This window comes from Sus scrofa, chromosome 7 (genome assembly GCF_054392235.1).
Source record: "Sus scrofa isolate SSC_HxYL_T2T_F1_AM1 chromosome 7, Sscrofa_HxYL_maternal_Yorkshire_Landrace_v2.0, whole genome shotgun sequence".
NCBI classification, from domain to species: Eukaryota; Metazoa; Chordata; class Mammalia; order Artiodactyla; family Suidae; genus Sus; species Sus scrofa.
Genome location: NC_139389.1, coordinates 11,685,469 through 11,705,153, shown reverse-complemented (window position 1 = coordinate 11,705,153; position 19,685 = coordinate 11,685,469). Strand labels below are relative to the sequence as shown.

The window sequence follows — 19,685 nt, the reverse complement described above, 5'->3', positions numbered from 1 at the left end:
CCACCCGGTGCTGGTGCACCTGCAGCCTAACAGGAGCTGGAGCTCGTCTCCACCACAGCCAGACCCAAGTGCTGTCACACCAGGGGCCCCGCGTCGACCTCTCGACATTTCTGTGAGAATGACTTCCAGAGAGCTGTGGATTTTATAGAGGAAGGTGCCAGCATTGGCTTGGAGGTGGAGAGCAAGACTGCCCAACTCCAGGATTTTAAGTCCTTTCTGCTCAACATCCAGGAACATGTCATTGGCAGGGGGTAGGGCAGTTTGCTAGGGCCTTCCCCATGCCTGGTTTGTGTGTGTGTGTGTGTGTGTTGTCTTTTGAGGGCTGCACCCGCAGCATGTGGAGGTTCCCAGGCTAGGGGTCCAATCAGAGCTGTAGTTGCTGGCCTACACCACAGCCACAACAATGCAGGATCTGAGCCACATCTGAGACCTACACCACAGCTCACGGCAATGCCGGATCCTTAACCCACTGAGCGAGGCCAGGGATCGAACCTGAAACCTCATGGTTCCTAGTCGGATTCGTTTCTGCTGCGCCAAGACAGGAACTCCCCCATGTCTGGTTTTGATGAGCTCTGAAGGTACCTGGGAGCTGAGAGTCATAGACTGAAATGTATTCTCTCTGCCCCTGCCTACCCCAGTGGAGGGAATGCCTGATTTCCAGTCTTTTGGTTAGGGAGGAAAGGCCTCCCACTGAGGGAAGAAGAGCCAGGTATAGTTCTCTGTCCCCAGGTTTGTAGCTGAGATTTCTTTTTGTAGCAGGGCTTACAAGAAGGAGGCATGGGGCTTTCTGCCCTACCCTCTCCCATTATCTCAGGGTTGTAGACTCCCTGCTGCTGCTTGAGCAGGAGAGGGCTGCCCGAGAGCCAGAGGAAAGGGTGCATAAGGCACTCTCCTGTCTGTTTTTAGCTAATAAAATGCTGACCTGCAGAAACGAAACAAAAGTACTGGTCTATCCCACTACCTTCTCCAAAGGCTCTGGAATGAAATGCGCTAGGAACCTTAGCGGTGTGGTGTGTGGAAATGGAGAAGTTGGGGCCGTGCCTCTTACCCCAGCCTGGCTCATCAAGCAATGTGGGGTTGCACCCAGGGGGCTCCAGGCAAGTCTAGACATGTTTGAGGGAGGGTAGAGGTGCAGCTGGATTGGAACTGGGAGATTAAGTGAAAGTCTGCATGTTAAGCAGTGAGCTTCTTTGGGCCTCTTTCCGTAGTGGCTCCCAGAACCCTGGCCACTACGCTGTGCAGAGTACTTGAGAAGTCACCTGAGAAGCTGCCTGTCCCAGGAGAAAGGGCCTGTGTTCTCTGAGGAAATAGCCGGGTCTGCGTCATCATACCCCCCACCCCAGGGATGATGCCCACGCCTTTGTACTCTACCTCTGATCACCGTGTGGTGCCTCAGTCTTAGTTATGAGTGTGTAGCTAAGGAGTAATACCCTCCTGAAGAAAGCTTCCACAAGGAAAAGGGCAAAAATAAATTAAAAATAAACTAATACAATTTTTTAAATCCACAGAGGAATGAGACACCATGAGGGGAACAGAAGAAAACTTAAGAACAAAAAATGTAATTAACAGCCTCAGATATATCTTCTAAGAGACCATTTTGCATTCATGAGACATGAACAGGATGCTATGGAAAAGGAATAATTATTGCGAAAGAGCTCTTAGCAATAAAATATATGATAGGGAAATAGAAAATACTGAAACATTAATTGATAATGTTAAACTTCCACATAAGATGAGAAAAAGACAGAAAAGCTAAGAATGTTAAGAAAATTAGAGAATTAATTTAAGTCCCATATACCAAGAGCTTCTGAAGGAGAGAAAAAAAAGACACACGTTTGTTAAAGAAATAATACAAGGAAATTGTTCTGAACTAAAGGATATGAATGAGTTTGAAGGGGCCTCCCAGGTGCCTAATGAGTGGAAAAACATTCATTGTCACTCCCTACTTCTGTAAATTCCACGGCAGTCAGAGTGAAAATCATAGAAGCCTTTAGAAGTTCTTGTAGTTGAGGATTGGTAAGCAAAAGGAACTTGAGCTGTTCAGCAGCAACACTGTGAGCAGAAAATGATTTTTACTTTCTAGTTACTTAGCAAAAGTTTCATCCAGTGTAAAGAATAGTTTCCAGGCTTGCAAGGGCTCAAACATAGCTCCCGTGCACACTTCGTCAGGATGCGCCCTGCAAACGAGGGCGTGAACTGAGAAGGATGGCGATTGAGTGTGGAAGGGCGGACGACTGCCTCGAGGGTCTGTCCAGCTCAGGAGAGAAACAGAATTCCCGGGGTGATGGTGAAGAGGTCAGCAGCACCCCGGGGGTGCTGGAGAGCCATCCAGACCGAAGCAGGAAGCACTCCCAGAGGATTCCAGGAGCTGTGTTTCCAAGGGAAGAGAGTGAAACTGACAGATTGTCTGATGCGCTCGACCGCGCAAAGCGGGGTTTGATAAGCTCTGATGGAGAGTTTGATGCTGTGTTAGTGGTAGATACACTTTTTAAAAAACTAAACAAATAAGGCAGCTATTAATACTAAGGAAACAATTTTATAAGAAGAGAAATAATATGAACCATATTTATATATATCTTGGTAATAATTAAATGTAGAAAATACAGGTTTAAGCCAGAATTAGGATATAACTTACTGGGAAGATGAGGCAGAAGCGTGTTTGTATTGAGGGTGGGAGGGGTTTAAGGAAGCTAATCCTCCTCTTCCACATCAGGAAATCAGTAAGTAAGATTTAAAATGGAAAAAAATGAACAGTCAGCAGTGGCATGTTACGTGGAAATAATGGAGGTCAGTTCTGGAAGAAATCATTGGAACGGTTGAAAGCAGCTGCTTGCAAAAGGCAGGACGGAAAGCAGGGGAGAAGTGGGCCGAGGAACTGACCTGCTTCATCACAGATCCTTGTGGGTACGGTTTGCCCTAAGGGAGGTCCAGGTATTGTCTTGATAAACATTAAAATTGAATTCAGAAATATTTTATTAGCTGCAGTGTTCCCTGAAGTGTTTTATAGGAACACTGGACTGAGGAGATGGCCACTGACCAAACATCCCATCGTGGTTAAATACATTCCAAAAACACTTCATCTTGTATTTGCCTCATGGACCTTTGTAGTACCTGTCGGCATAGTGAGGGTTCTAATTCCTGCAGCAGAGAAATTTGTTCAGCTGCTCAGCATTTCACAACTTACCTGCTTACAGAACCAGTCTGTGTGTAATACACATGAAAATTCTGTGACTTGGTGTCCTCTATTACACCATTTGAGAAACGTTCAAATACCCAAAATCAAACATTTTATTACATGGTCCAAAAGGGAAGAATTTCCTAAAAATAAGCCTCCTTCCTCATTAACAAGCTGCTCTACCAACTAATGATCTTTTCTTTGCTTGCTCTAAAGAAGATAACCTGCAGTATAAAAGGTTGACTGTTATGATTTGTGTGTGTGTGTTGGAGTGCCCGCCCACTCTAGCTTTCCAGAAAGTATGGGTCAGACAAGAGGTTGGGGATGGAGGGGCGGGAAGGCGGGGATGAAGGGTAGTTTCTCACACACCTCCAGTGCTCATAGTCTCTGCAATAGCCTCCAATGCATTTTCTCATTCAGCTCCCGTCAGTGACAGGAGTTGTTGTTGAGAAGGAATTTGAATTCCATAAAGTCATGCAGCTGGTTAGGGGCCAGCATCGAAGCCAAGGTTGTTGTCTTCTTTGGCATTGGAACAAACTGAATCAGTCCCAGATGCTATCAGTGCGCCTGTAGCTGAAAATGGATCTATGATATTTTGTCACAGATCGGATAGGCATTCCCAGCTCAGAATAAATTCCCGCCTTCCGTGAAAGGAGCGTGTGACCCCTCCCAGCAGTGGTGTAAGCTTTCCTCCGGCAGATTCTCACCGTGGGCAGAAACACAGAGCTTTATGGCACTCCCAGAGGTGATTCTGACAGCTCTTATCTACCCTGGAAAGGCACTTGAATAGATGGTTTAACCTCAGTCTTTCTGTGTTGAGGATGGACACCCTCTGTCTGGTGAAAGTGACATAGAAGCAGCGTCTAGCTGTGGGGAAATACCCATAAACAGCTTGTCTGGTAACTCTTCGGCATATAAAGCAGTGGTACTATTACTGGAGCTTTCTTGGATCTTGCCTCGATCAAGAGTAAAACATTGTCTAGTGGATAGAATATGGCTATAGGCAGAAGACAGGTACCAGTGCCAGTAGTTAGGTTGTCAGATGGCTCAAAAAATGAGTTAACCATGTGAGTGTAGCTCCTGGATGCCTTGCATAGGTTTTCAGGACTACTGGGAACTATTAACGAAAAGCATTAATATTTAATATATGAGCCAAAATAAAGAATGTAAAACCATTAACGTGGATCTGTCTACTAGCAAATGCCCCGTTAGAGAAATGGGCTTGAGGTTTGGGGGTCGGCTTGCATTTGTAGTCGGGGGTATGGGGAGAAATAGATAATCAATGTGCACATGCTTTTTAAAAAAATTAATCCCAGACAGTTCTGTAGACTTTGAAGACGATAAAACGGGATAATATTAGAGTGGTGGGGAGGTTGCCTCCACTGGGGTGAGCAGGCAAGGCTCACCTGGAGGCCACATGAGAACGGAGCCCGAGTAAGGAGGTCGCCCCAGGAGGGTGGAGGGTGACACCCTTCCGTGCATGGGGACAGCACGTGCAGAGACTCCGAATCAAGGACAGGAGATAAGTTTAGAAGGAAGTGGAGCTAAACAGACATGTAGAACTCCAGCCTTCTAAATTTTAATCTTTCCCATGATATTCTTTAGAATGCTTATTGAAATTCTTTCACAATAATTGTGTTATACTTAAAATCATATGTATGTGAGTTATTTAATTAAAATATTTCTTACTTCTAGAGTTCTGGATCCTTTGTTTTCCCTTTCAGTATGCAGCATACCATCAGGATTTCTCTGAAAATAGCTATGTCTTGATGAACAGTGTCATTTTAGTAATTCAGCTTAATTTTTTTTAGTCTTTTTTTAGGGCCGTACTTGCGGCATACGGAGATTCCCAGGCTAGGGGTTGAATCGGAGCTACAGCCACAGCAATGCCCGAATCCGAGCCTCATCTGTGACCTGCACCACAGCTCACAGCAACACCCGATCCTTAACCCACTGAGCAAGGCCTGGGATTGATCGTGTGTCCTCATGGATGCTGGTCAGATTCATTTCCGCTGAACCATGATGGGAACGCCATAATTCAGCTTAATTATAAATGACTCATAATTTTACCACAGTCTTCCACTGGGCTTGAAATCTGCTTAGGGGCATTTTTTACTGATTCATTTAGATTTTGAAACTTAACTGTATCTCTTGGAAACTCTTGTGAGTGGCGGGGTCACACTGTTGATAAGATTCAGTGCTCAGGCATATTTTGAGGAAGTCATTCCTTTTGCTCTGTGTCTTAACAGCTAATGCTAGGGCATAGGGAACTAAGCTCTCCTTTGTGTTGGTTTCTGTTTTGTTCTCTGTTAATGTGGACTGTAGATGAGGTTTAGAAAATCTCTAAAGAAGAGCATAGCAGATTTATTTGAGATGTTATGGCCTGTCTTTAGTAGTGTGTGACCAGTTTGTGTTTTAGAGAATAACCTGCCAAACTCGTGAGCTTCCAGAAATAACTGTCCACTGGACAGGTGGCGGGCTCTGGGTCTGATCTACATTTCGATTCAGAAAGTTGAGGCTGGTGGGCCGGGGAGGCTCGGTAGGAGCATGGCCACAGGCCTGGCTTGGCTGAGACTGGGGCAGGAGGAACCAGTGGCTTCTCCGGGGTGAAGATGGCTCTGGAACCGAAAGGGAAGGTCCAGCGCCCCTCCCCCGAAGGAGATAAAGGCAGGACGGCAGTAACCAGCTGCTGAGGTTCTGCGTGGAGGTCCGTTTAGATGCTGAATACAAAGTAGGCGAGGAGAGCGTCCCCGCAGGCAGTGCTTTGACATGAAGGATTGTCCCAAGACGGAGTCACAGGGACCAGACTTACTCTCCCACCTGCTACAGCCGCACCCAAACAGAATGAATGAAGTAACCTTTCACAGGCCGCTGGACCTGGGCAAAGGAGAGGAGGGACCCCCGATAGACAGGAGGCGCTGAGGCGAGCCCTGTGGTTGCCCCAGACGCTGCCCTGAGACTCTCCAGACTGCGAGGAGGAGAGGCACCCAGGTGGAGCCTGGCCGACTCTCTGGGGTGAAGAATCAGAGCCGAGAGTCTGAGAGCCCAAGGCAGCTCGAGTTGACAGGACGCAGCACCAGGGAGAGAGAATCCCGAAAATCACCAGAGGCCTCCCCTTGACTGTTCAGCCGGAAGCTGATAATGCCAGCGAGCAAACTCCTTGAGGCAGGAGGAAGAAATCACCTGCAAGGGTGAGCTAGCGGCGCCTGGTGCTCACATGCTGCGTGAGCCCAGCAGCCCGAGACGGAAGACAGAATTCCTGGGGCCTGGGAGGGGCTTCCCTCAGCAGGGCTGAAATCAGTCCTGACTGAGCCCTGTTCCAGAGCCTGCCTAGCAAGTCGCAAAAGTAAGCATCAAAAAGGTCCAATGCTGGAGTTGCTGTCGTGGCACAGCGGAGACAAATCTGACTAGGAACCACGAGGTTGCGGGTTTGATCCCTGGCCTCGCTCAGTGGGTTGAGGATCTAGTGTCGCCTTGAGCTGTGGTGTAGGCCATCAGCTGTAGCTCCGATTCGACCCCTAGTCTGGGCACGTCAGTGCAGCTCTAAAAAGAGAAAAAAAAAAAAAAGTCCAGCCGTTACCAAATAAATGAACTGTATTCCAGAGCAAAACTCAAGACTTTTTGTAGGAATACAAAACTATCTAGTAGCCAGCAAGGTAAATCATTCCAACAGGTTGCTTGTGGATGGACGAGATGCCTGGCACACTAAGAGGAACATACTGTCAACATAAAGATTGTATAAAGGATGTGTAAGATCAAGACATTCTTGGAGACTGTGATGCACTTTAAATATTTAACCTGTGTTTTTCTTGTTAGCTTTTTAGGTAACTGAGCTCGTTGACAAATCAGTCCGTGTTTACCTGACCTCTTGAAACTGTCCATTTTTGACTTCTGTGTCTCTCGTGCCCTAAGTTTTCTTCTGTACTATAGGTTAGTATTTAGTCGCCACCATAGGTGCTTTAGTTCAGTTCTTCTCTTGGACTGGTTCTTAGTTACTGCTGCCTCCCATTCTGCGTAAAATGTCTTGTTTTGTAACACATCCCTTTCGCAGGCTCTATGAAAGGAATGAAAGACACCAGGGACTTCTAAGATAGGGTTTGGAGAAAATTACCTGAAGCAAGTAGGCCAGCTCTCTCCCCACCCCTGCGTTTATCTGCCTTCCCTCTTAACCACAAATCACCAAGCCAGGAAGGGTACACATTTTCATGATTGCAGAATGCTGAGAAACAGAGGACTTGGTAATGCCGAAGCGTAGGTGGTCCTTTTGGAAAGAGGTCTTGTAAGATTTTTTTCTTTTTTCCTTCTTTTTTGTCTATTGTCTTTTTAGGGCCACACCCATGGCATATGGAGCTCCCCAGGCTAGGGGTCAATCAGAGCTGCAGCTACCGGCCTGCGCCACAGCCACAGCCACACCAGATCCAGGCTGCATCTGTGACTTACACCACAGCTCATGGCAATGGATCCTTAACCCACTTAGCCAGGCCAGGGATCAAACCAACATCCTTATGGATCCTAGGCAGGTTCATTAACTGCTGAGCCATAACGAGAACTCCCAAGATATTTCCTGTGATCTTTCTTATCCATCGCCAAAATGAAGGGACGGCCCTCAAATGTGCTCAGTACAGAAAGTGTTGCTGATCACACGGTTAAAAAAATTTCCCCCAAACATATGAAAAAAAATGTTAACGTTGATTTTGCAGTTTGCATTTTGAAATGTGCTGTTTTGCAATATAGAATCATCCATGTTAGGTTTCATCATGGATTTGTCCTAGGGAAGCCATCCAGTGTTTAGAGAAAGTTTGCATCCATCTGTGAGGCTATTGTGTTGATAGAGGTATGTACATGTACCCAGGGGTTCCAGTCTATGAAGTTTGCGTCTGTCGATCTGATTCAGTTGATTTTTATACACATACAAATTTAATATACTTCTCGTGACGTTCCATAGGTTTATTTATTAATGTGATGCTTTTTCTTGTTTTTATTCTGCCCTCGTAACTCAACCCCTATAGAGAAAATGATCAAACAGCAGTTTCACCCTCCTTTGGAAATATCATTAGATTTTTGAATCTGGTGTTATTGGTTGAATGTTTTAGTTGCGGGGTTTGTTACGCTAAATTTTGTGGTGGCATTTGCTGAATTTAGTAAAATATAAAATATGGTAAAATCTAAAGGGAAGCATTTTGATTCTTTGTACTTATGTAATCTTCTGAAAACATTATTAAACTTTGAAAAAGAAGAGACTCAAATTTTTGAAATTGCAAGAGGCAAACAAGTTATCAGATGAGATGCTATGTGGCCAAACTTTTTCATGAAGAATAATATCCTCCCTAGTTATAGCAAGGGCCTCTTTGAAGAAGTAGATAGTCTTAGATATTCTGCAGCCCTGGGACTTGTTAATCACAACCTGCTCAGTGTCTGTTGTGTCCGTGCACACGTGTGATCAGGGCGGAAGAGACCTTCTCTGCACTTCAGGGTCTCTGCAGTGAAACTGCAGCGGTGAGTCTTGGATGGAAATCACTGCATTACAGGGCAGTGCACCAGGCGCTGTAACACTAAAGAGCCGAGTGCTGTACGAGTTGGGATAAGGGGAGACTGCCGTTGGAGTGAGAAGGATGTCTTCATGGAAGAGATGAGCTTGGATCCTGTTTTGCTCTGATCATTGTCATCACCGTTTCTAAGAGAGTCTGGAGAGTGAGCAGAACTTAAAACGCTGGCTCTCCTATGCTTTTTCATTTGCCTGGCTCAGCGTGTGACGTGATGGTCAAGGGTAGAACACCTGCCATGTGCTCAGTAAATGCTCCCTGTCGTCATCAGTTATACCTTCCCTCAAAACTCAGTTCAGTTCTGGCTCCTCCAGGACTTCTTTCCAAAGGGCACGAGTTGCTCCCTCCTCTGTTTTCCTAGGGAATCCTCAGCGTGGCGTCACTAGAGCACGAATCGCTGACAGCGATTTCTAGGTTTTCTTTATTAACCTGACTCTCCCACTGAAGTTGCTTGAGGCTACAGAATGCATGTATCCCAAACCTAGTGTTACTCCTCGAGCTATTCCCAACTTCATTCCTAGTGTTTTAAGGCTCAGTACATTTTTTGTTAAATGATCAAGCTCAAAGATTACACTCAACATAAAGTGGATATTTATCATGACAGTAGTGGTGATGGGGAGAAATGGATGGAGTCAGGATCTGTTTTGAGAGAATTAACAGGATTTATTAATGGATTGGATGGGACGAGGGAAGAAGGTGGGTAAACCACAGCTTGGGGACTTGGTAGTGCCTTGAGTTGAGATGCAGGAGACTGAAGGAGGGTCTTTTTAGGCAAGTGTTTGAGAAGCCGGCTCTGGCAAGTGTTTGAGAAGAGTCTCAAATAGGCAATTGTGTGTGCATCTCCCAAAGAAGATCTGAAGCCGGGAAGCATAAGCCAGAAGTCAGTGTATGGATGATATTTAAGGCTATGTAGCCGGATGAATTGTTTTGTCAGAGAATGCAAGTTAAGGAGCAGAGGAGGCCCAGGACCAAGCTGGCAGAGCTCCAGCATCTTGTGGTCTGGAGGGGGTGGATAAGGAGCAAAGGAACCCGAGGGGGGAGGAGGAAAAATAGAGAAAACTTCCTCAAGGAATCACCAGTCAAGCCAGATGGCTGCTGAGGGATTCAGATGAAAAGTGAGTGCAGTCATGGCCTTTGGCGGCGTGCCAGTCATTGGTGACCTTGATTGTGCAGTGGTGCGACCTGGAAGCCAAGCTGGAATCCGTTCAGGTCTGAGTGGGAGTAGGGGGTGGGGGTAGGGGGGGTAGTCGTAGTAGAAATCGGTTGGCGCTAAATCCTTGAGTGGGATACGGGGGATGAGAATTATGTCTTTCAGCATCATCAGCCTTAGGTTTCTAACCTGCCAGGTTATTTCGGTAAGTCCCAAAATGAACTCATGCCCTGCGCTCCAAAATCTGTTCCTCTTCCTAAGTTTTCTGTGAATGAATTCCCTTTTCTTCCAGCGATCCAGGCTGGACCCTCATGGCTCATGGACTCATCTCCTTCCTCCCCACATACTTTTACCCCCACCGTCCGCTGCCATGGCCTGTCGAGTCTTCTCCGTATTTTTCAAATCAGACTCCCTCTCTTCTTTGCTGTTGCTGCTTAGGTTTGGTCTTTCCGGCACTAACCACTCTTCAAGCTCTTCTAATAGTTTCCTAAATGCTCCCTGCTTTGTTCTCCCCCTTGTCAGTACATCTATCCATCAGCCAGAGTGTTCTTCCCAAGGCACAGCTTTGCTCTTGTTGTTCTCCTGCTAAAAATAAAACCAAAGCCTTTTATCCTGGCACTCAGAACCCTCTGCCTCTTCAGCCTCTTCTCCCACAACTTTCCCTTCGTCAGCCTGCTCTTCGCACGCTTGGCCCTCTCCCCAAGGTACACCCGCACTGTGGAGCCTCTACGCCTTCGCTGTCACCGTTCCCTCTGCGTGACACGGCTCTCTCCCTTGTCTTGTATCACCTGTACTTCCAAACACTGTTCCCTTCGACGTTGTGGAGTCTGCTCTAAAAACGAGGGCACTTCAAGGCTGTCAGTACCATGGATTTCCTTGATCCGTTCTGTAAAAATTCCATTGCACTGATTGTCACTTTAAACCACAGTTATCAATGCCACCACGACCTCAGCCAGTCGTCTTTCTTAGGCAGTGGGTGCAGGAAGTTTCTTGGAAGTTTCACAAACAGCCATGTGTCGTGACTTTGTGTAAACAGAGGTGCCTGGAAGGAGGACCCTTCTAGCCTCTTGTCTCATGGTGGCTTCCCCTCACTTTGATGATGTAGCCAGAAGGTTGGAAGGTGGGCACAGTAACTCCAGATGAAAGCTTCCCTCAGTTGGGCAGTTACTTACTAATAAAGTAGACACTAGATGCTTTGCCTAACGTCTGGTGGTACTGGGGGTAGGGGCAGGGTCTGTGAAATCTTTACTCCATGTTTTGCTTTTTTAAAACAGGAGGTGCCTTTTTTTTTTTTTTTTTTTTTTTTTTGTCTTTTTGCCTTTTCTAGGTCTGCTTCCCACGGCATATGGAGGTTCCCAGGCTAGGGGTCTAATTGAAGCTCTAGCCACTGGCCTACACCAGAGCCCCAGCAACATGGGATCCGAGCCGCGTCTGTGACCTACACCACAGCTCATGGCAATGCTGGATCCTTAACCCACTGAGCAAGGCCAGGGATCAAACCTGAAACCTCATGGTTCCTGGTCGGATTCATTAACCACTGAGCCACTGACGGGAACTCCCAGGAGGTGCCTTTTTGACACTTTGCTCACTGCAGCATATTTTAAAAGAGGAAAAGCAGACTCTCTAAAGATTGTCATCAGAGAAAAAGAATTTACTCGTTCAAATATTGAACTGACTGTTCCATCGTCTTTTCCACCCATCAGTGGCCTTAGGGGAATGCTCATGTGAGGGTCCGAGTGAGAAGTAAATCAAAGGTGTCCCTTAGATACTCTCTTAGGATGCAAGTTGCCTTGCTCTTAGGCCCGTTTCAGCTTTCATCGCATTCCTGAGTATATAGTAGGTTTTAGGCGTGTTTACTTTGTACCTAATCTTTTTTTTTTCTTTTTTTTTTTTTTTTTTTTTTTTTTTTTGGTCTTTTTGCCATTTCTTGGGCCACTCCCGTGGCATATGGAGTTTCCCAGGCTAGGGGTCTAATTGGAGCTGTAGCTGCCAGCCTACGCCAGAGCCACAGCAACATGGGATCCGAGCCACATCTGCGACCTACACCACAGCTCACAGCAACGCCGGATCGTTAACCCACTGAGCAAGGGCAGGGACCGAACCCGCAACCTCATGGTTTCTAGTCGGATTCGTTAACCACTGTGCCACTACGGGAACTCCTGTACCTAATCTTTTAAGAATGAAGTTGGACTGTTGGCTGAAGGGAAAAAACTGCACTTTTTTTTTTTAAAGATAGGATTGCAAATAACATTTTTCTTAGTTAATGAACTCTGATGCCATAGCAATATCATTTTTGGAAAATAAGGAGTGAGATGACTCTCTGATTTAAGAACCTTCACTTGGCTGTCGCGGGAGTATTACCTGCTTGGCCTTTCAGTGGGCAGCTTGCCAGTTCCCCTGGCCAACTGTTCATTGAGTGACTGCTTTGGAAGGTGAGGGTTATTGTAACTAGCGATGTGGAATCCGGATTTGAGAATCCAAAATAGCTCTAGATGTTTAGTAAAACCTAGCATGCAAATAAGATAAACGTCTCATGTTTTGAGCAGGATAACAAACTTTTACAAATCAGTTTGCCTCCTAAAAGTTACTTTTAATTAGTACTGGTAGTGAGAAAAATGCAATACAGAATAATGAAGGAAAACCTGAAAAAAACTTGCTTTGGACTTCTTTGCCGAAAATGTTTTGTTTTATGATTGTTCATCTTTTTTCCCTGGTTGTCATTTCCCCAGGAAACTTTGTGTTTCAGAATCCTTAATTGACACTGACAAAATGACAAACCAGAGGGTTTCCTGGAGGCTTGGCCCTTTTGTGTCAGGATGATCTATGGACTTCAGTTCCTTTGACATATGCTTTCCCCTTTCATTTCAGAGGGGAAATAACTGCCCCTATTCTGGATGATTTTTAATCTTAAAGAGCATAAACATCTATTAATATTTATCAATAGAGGGAAAACTAAGTACTTTTATAAACTGATTCTTCTGTATAGTAGATGGTTCATAGCTGGCATTAAAATGCTCTATGTTGAAATTTGCCATTGTGGCTCAGCAGTAACGCCTGACTAGCATCCATGAGGATGTGGGTTCAATCCCTGGCTTGCTCAGTGGGTTAAGGATCTGAGCTGTGGTGTAGGTTGCAAACGTGGCTCTGGTCCCAAACCCTAGCCTGGGAACTTCCGTATACGGCAGGTGTGGTCCTAAAAAGCAAAAAAAGAAAAAGAAAAAAAAAAGTGCTCTATGTTTAAATTTTCATAGCGTTTTTTTTGAGCCATTAATAGGGGTAATAGAAAAACTGAAAACAGCTCTAGGCTAATTGTATTGGTTATTTCAGTAAAGTGTAATTGATGTGTGAGCATCCAGAAGTACTCTCGGCATTTAAAGTACATAAAGTTTTAAATTAAGAGCAGTTTCCATGGGGTATAGATTAATAAATTCATATTTTCTTTTTTTTTTCCTACAGGAAGGAACTTGAAACCTTCAAAGGTAATTTTGTGTTGAATTCTTCACTTTTAAAGTAGATGAGTTAATTGATATCACATGTTCTCTCTTGATGATGAAAGAATGCATTCCTTTTTCTTTAAATCAGACAATTTATATCAAAAAATAAGTTTGCTTAATACCATTTTTATAGATTTTATTTGATCACAAGTGGTTTTGATAGTCTTTTTTAGCTGTAACACATGTACCAAGTGAGAGTTTCTGCTAATGACTGTTGTAAATAATCTGTTAGGATGGCATAGTGCTCCCTTTGAGGTTGTTGAGAATCGTAGTTTAAGGAGATTCTGGTTCCTGCTGTGCAGCCTGAGCCACATGGAGAAGCCGTGGTGATAAAGGCAGAGATGTGTCCCTGTGGTTGACTCAGCCATCACCTGAACCTCCTGAGAGGTGTTGGGGGCTGGGTCCTGCTCTGCCAGCATCTTGTAACTTTGGATAGGTCTCTACCTTTTTTAGGCTCAGTTTCCAACTGTAAAATTAGAAGCTTTGATGAACTGCGCCCTGAGATATTAAGGGTGCCCAGCATTGCTTTTTAATAAAGGGAACCCTTGCAGGTGGGCCCTGAAGTATAATTCTTGGCCAGTATTGACTCCTGTTGGAGAAAACTAGTTAAAAAAAAAAAAAAAATGGGGAAGGTTGGAGTTCCCGTCGTGGCTCAGCGGAAACGAATCTGACCAGCATCCAGGAGGACTCAGGTTCAATCCCTGGCCTCGCTCAGTGGGTTAAGGATCTGGTGTTACTGTGAGCTGTGGTATAGGTTGCAGATGAGGCTCGGATCCCGTGTTGCTGTGGCTGTGACGTAGGCAGGCAGCTACAGCTCTGATTCAACCCCTAGCCTGGGAAACTCCATGTGACATGGGTGTGGCCCTAAAAAGACAAAAAAAAAAAAAAAAAGGGAAAGACCACAAACTTTCCAGCAGCTCAAAGCCCTTCCAATTTGCCACTTTTCAATTATCATTAGCGATAAAGTAATGAAACCACTGTTCTGAAAGAATTTCAGTAACCAAGGGGACTTTGAAGTATTACTTATTATGTATATGTATGAACTAATATTGGCTTTTAGAGTTACTGGTTAAAGATTTTCCAGTATATTATTTACAGTTGAATTGCTTACGTGTATGACCTGTTTGCATATTTTAGGGAAAACAACTAACCCTCAAGGTAAAAGGTATAAAGGCTTGTTTCTACTGCAGCTATCATTGAATAGACTTGTTTTGGCTGGATTTCTGTTTGACTGATTACAGTTATAGTAAATGATGAAGTTCATGGCCAGTTTGTTGAGGGCAATGTTAAGTGATCCTGTGATGTATTATATGATCATGGCCACCATTGTTCTTAATCAGTTTGTGAACCACAATTCATGGACATTATTTTTCATCAGTCATTTAAAATAAGATCTTACATTCTCATAAAATATTCCTTTCCCTCTCATTCTTCCTTTCAGTCTACTAGCATCTTCTTATATCATGTTAGGAGAAGAAAATCAAGTTAATATTAAAAGACAGGCAGGGTCACAGATTATGCAAAATGTCAACTTTGCTAGCATCTCAGTACTGAGGCGTTCCTTTTTTTTTTTCTCATATGACAGTATTTACAGAAAAAGAAAAGACCAACAGTTTGGAAAAGGTTAAACAGTGTTACATACCACTTGATAGAATAATTCAATTTATGTTGAAATATCTTGTTTATATACACAACCCTAATTATGTACAACCCACCCACAGGCCAATTAAAGTTCCCAATTTGAACAAACCCTGAATTGATGATTGTATCATATCTAGTTTTTTTAAAGCACTGATAGTCATTAAAAATTCTTTCCTCTTGAGTGTTTCCTAATGTTTCAAAAGCATGAGTAGCATATAATAAGAAAAGAAATGTAACTGCTTTTCTAAGACATGAGTGGAGAAAAAAATTCAAATAGATCCTAAGAATTTCTTATTTTTTCTTTTGTCTTTTTTTTTTTTTTTTTTTTAGGGCAGAACCCACAGTATATGGAGGTTCCCAGGCTAGGGGTCGAATCAGAGCTGTAGCTGCTGGCCACAGCCACAGCAACACGGGATTCAAGTCGCATGTGCGACCTACACCACTTCTCACCACCACGCCGGATCCTTAACTCACTGCACTAGGCCCGTGATCAAACCCACGTCCTCTTGGATGCTAGTTGGGTTTGTTAACCACTGAGCCATGAGGGGAACTTCCAGAATTTATTTTTTGAATATTGTTTTTGCCTTTGCACTTTCCTTTATAGGTTGCAGAAAAACAAAAAGGATTATTTCCTCCAATTATTTTATTTAACTTGTAGTCGTATTTAGAAGCTCTTTGCTAAGTTGGGGTAAAACTAACTTTCAAGGACAGAAAGACAAATTTAGTAAAACCCTCGGTTAGTAACACAGATCAGTAGGATATGAATTTTCGATTCTTCCTTCCCTACCCCATTAGGTTAATGAGCTTACCTTTCACTTGCGAAACAGAGAGCAAATCTCTACAGTATTATTGAAACTTATTTGTTTTTTTAAAATATTGGCAGCCCTAAGATTTTCTCTGTTCTTCCAAATACTGTATTTCTTTAAACTGTTTAGTAATGATCACTTGGCTATTATGTAAAAAAAGGGGGCTGGCATCTTAAAAGTCTTAATTTTTTATATTCAGTGGGAAAGGAATCCCATTATTGTCGCTACAGGTGGAGTAAGTAAGTTCTTTACGCTCCTTTAAAGACACAGAAAATTGGCCACCAATAGACATCTGTTACTTAGGGATTATTCATCATTTTTCCACTTTAATATTTAAAATAGGTTGTCATTTCATGTACAAATCCTAATCACTCTTAAGTCTAAGTCTAGAAATATTGTGCCACTGAAACAGGAACTAGGGGCGAGAAGATCTAGGTCGCTCGTTGCCCTCAGCTCCTTAGCACTCCCGACTTGAATGTGACTCAATGTGCGAGCTTGCTCTTTTACCTCCACTGAAGTGCCTCCCCACATCAACCGTCATTCTCCATTCTCTCTGTAAAGTTGATACCGCATCCTGCTGAACGCTTGAAGCTGATAGGATACTTGCCAGTGCAGCCAAACACTTTTATTTCTACCCAGAGTGAATTGTTCGCTCCCAAATTCATTTACGCTTATTACTGCAGTATGCAATTTAATTAAATATCAGATAAAATGATAAAACCTTAGTGTTAAGGAGAACCATTTGTAAGAAAATTAATTTGACTGCTTTGGAAGACTTAATATAGGTAAATAGCTTTTAAAAATTGCGGCAAAAGGTATAATTAGGAATTAGGAAAAATGGGGGGGAATAATAAAAAGATTCTGTGCACAGATTGTTTCACACATCTTAAATTCCTGCTCTGCTTTTAAAAATAGGCTGGAAATTCTATCCAGTGCAGTATAGGTGGCTTATACAAGGATTTTCAATCAGTAGACCTATAATGAAAGAATTCATGGGGAGGAAAAAAAAAAGGGTTCCCATTGTGGCTCAGTGGTTAACGAACCCGACTGGTAGCATCCATGAGGACGCCGGTTCAATCCCTGACCTTGCTCGGTGGGTTGAGCACCCTTGTGCAGTGGGCATTGCCGTGAGCTGTGGCATAGCTTGCAGACCCGACTCAGATCCCGAGTTGCTGTGGCTGTGGCGTAGGCCGGCGGCTACAGCTCCCATTCGACCCCTAGCCTGGGAACCTCCATATGACGCCAGTGAGGCCCTAAAAGATAAAAAGACCAAAAAAAAAAAAAAGTCATGAATAAAATTATGGTCATATTTTAAAGTATATGCGTATTTTTAATGGAATATTAACCACTTTTTAAAAAATTAAATGACCAGCAAGGGATCCGGTTGTATCATATAAGAGGCTATCCATTGTAACCTCCTCCTTCATGTAATTTTCCCAAACCATGTCAGAAAGGTGACTGACAGTGCGAAAACCTGCCAGGATGTAGGCGTTAGCCCTGTCATACACGTGAATCACCGTGAGAACATGTGGGGCAGGGTAGCTAAGGCCAGCCTGATACAGGGTGATCTCATTTAAGGCTTAGCTCTGGAAACTGGAGCCAGTGAAGGGGGCAGGGCCACAGTGGTCATCAGAACCAGGGGAAGACCAAGACAGCTGAGGGATGGCACGTCCAGAGAGGAGAAAGTTTAAAGGAGAAGTGGTCATCAGCCATGTAAGTACTGCAAAGATGCCGAGCAGAAAGGGGAAGTGGCGTTCGATTTGATGGTGAATAGATAAATGGTGGCCTGAAAGAGCTATTTATAGAGAGAGAAACCAGGTTGCAAATCAGAACTACGTGAGAAACTAGGAAATAAAGGCGACATGAACTTACTATTCTTGCATGAACGAAAGGGCAGGCCACTTGAGACAGAATCAGGGTCAGGGGAAAAGGTAAAATTTGAAGATGTTAAGGAGTTGATGAAGATCTAGAGAAGAAGCAAAAAAATATCCAGATAGGTTATCTTTGGAGAGGATCCGGGGACCTCTCTTCCTCTGAGACCTTAGAGGAGGAAAGGATGACAGGTAAGAGGGGAAAAAGAACCTGAGTACAAGGAAAGGCGGTCTGAATTTGCGAGGCTGTGCTCAGAAATAGAAATCAAAACCAAAACAAATAGGCTTTGGTTAACACACTGCTGGGAGTTGAAGAGCATGTGTATTGATGAGATCCGCAGAGCAGGGTAGTCTTGGATGCTAATGATCGTGATTGAATTGAGTGGCCATGGAATTCAGGCTGGGGATGGCGCGCGCCCTAAAGGTGAAAACACCTGAGTGGTGGACCTGGGTCTTTGGTCAAAGAAAGGATTTCAGTTTGAGATCTTTGAGGTGGAGCCGTTGCCAGGGATGATCATGGCTAAATGTGAGTGAAAAAGAAGTCTGAATTGGAGAATTCTGAGAGCCTCAGGAGTCACACTTGCTGGCTGGTTCTCGGGAATGGATTATGCGCGCTGCTGGCTTGGCAGCCATGGTCTGTTACAAATCTGGATGTGAACGATAGATGGGAAACCTGGGTGGAACATGTTGGTTCAAGAGTTAGCCTAACGTGTAAGGCTAAACTCTTCCGCTGCCATCTGGCAATATTTGGATGGCGGAGGCTCAGCTGGGGGAACATCACTGTCCTCTGTCCTCAAGGAGCTAAAGCACTGTGGCGAAGCTTATAGGATAGAAAGGCACATACGTACTTTTAATAGAATGTAAAAACTGTTAAAAGAGAAAGAAGCACGCTGAGGCGGGAGTAATCAGCTCTTTACAGAGAGAGGCATTTGAGTTGGATCTGAATGCTGAGTACTAACCTGGCTGGAAGGAGAATGAGGACATGGCAGGCAGAGGAAAGAACCATTGCAAAGATGCAGAGATGTTTATTTCAAGAACACAAGTTAACATTGAACATCTTGTTCAACGAGGGAAGGACAGATAATTAGTTAGTGCTGAAGCATATGGTGTGTGGGGTGAAGTAGAGAGGGAGCGAGTGGAGGCGTAGGCAGGGCAAATGCTGCACAGCCTTGTGTGTCCTGCAAGGGAGTGTCGACTTTTCCCGAGGGGCCAGTGGTCGCCAAAGAGGCGTGGGTGTGCACAGTAACAGTGCAAAAGAAAACCGGAACCCCTACTTGTTTCTGTTTGATGTCCTCCTCTTTTTAAAGTTTGATTTTTGTGTATATTCTGTAATCAGCAAGTACAGGAATTGTGTATAAATATACACATTTGGGGTGCATGTTACACGTTTTTGTTCACAGCTTAGCAGTCACTGTTGTAACTGAGAGAGACAGGGTAGAGGTGGCCGAACCCAAAAGTTTTAATTAGGTCAGCAGGACCTGATTTGCTTCATAGAGCAAGTTTTCTGGGCTCCTGTAGAAGGTACATTGGAAAAGAGCAGGTCTAGAGCAAGAGCGATTTAGTTGAGAGACTACTAAACATTTTTGAAGGAAAGCAGTGGTTCAGTGGAGACAAAGACCAAATTCAAGGATCTAGGTAGGTAGAAGAACAGAAAGAACTTGACGATTGTTGCGAGGGGTCTAGGATGCTGGAATTCTGACTAGGACAGGCGGGTGGATAGATTTTTCATTTACCAGGATATGCTGTCATACAGGCAGAAGAGCAGGTTTGGGATAGGAGGACCATGGTGAATTCAGTCCTTTTTTTTTTTTTGGTCTTTTTGCCTTTTTCTAGGGCTGCTTCCCATGGCATATGGAGGTTCCCAGGCTAGGGGTCGAATCGGAGCTGTAGCCGCTGGCCTACACCAGAGCCACAGCAATGCCAGATCCGAGCCGTGCCTCCGACCTACACCACAGCTCCTGGCAACACCACATCCTTAACCCACTGAGCAAGGCCAGGGATCGAA

At 44.3% G+C, this 19,685-nt stretch overlaps 1 protein-coding gene across 2 annotated transcripts in view; it reads left to right on the top strand.

The window, feature by feature from the left end:
• Positions 1–19,685, top strand: part of DTNBP1 (dystrobrevin binding protein 1) — a 118,091-nt gene that overhangs the window by 47,993 nt on the left and 50,413 nt on the right. The window contains 1 exon segment of one of the 2 annotated variants that reach the window (NM_001098600.1): positions 13,325–13,347. In NM_001098600.1, the coding sequence (NP_001092070.1) occupies positions 13,325–13,347 (23 nt within the window). 2 annotated transcript variants of the gene reach the window in all.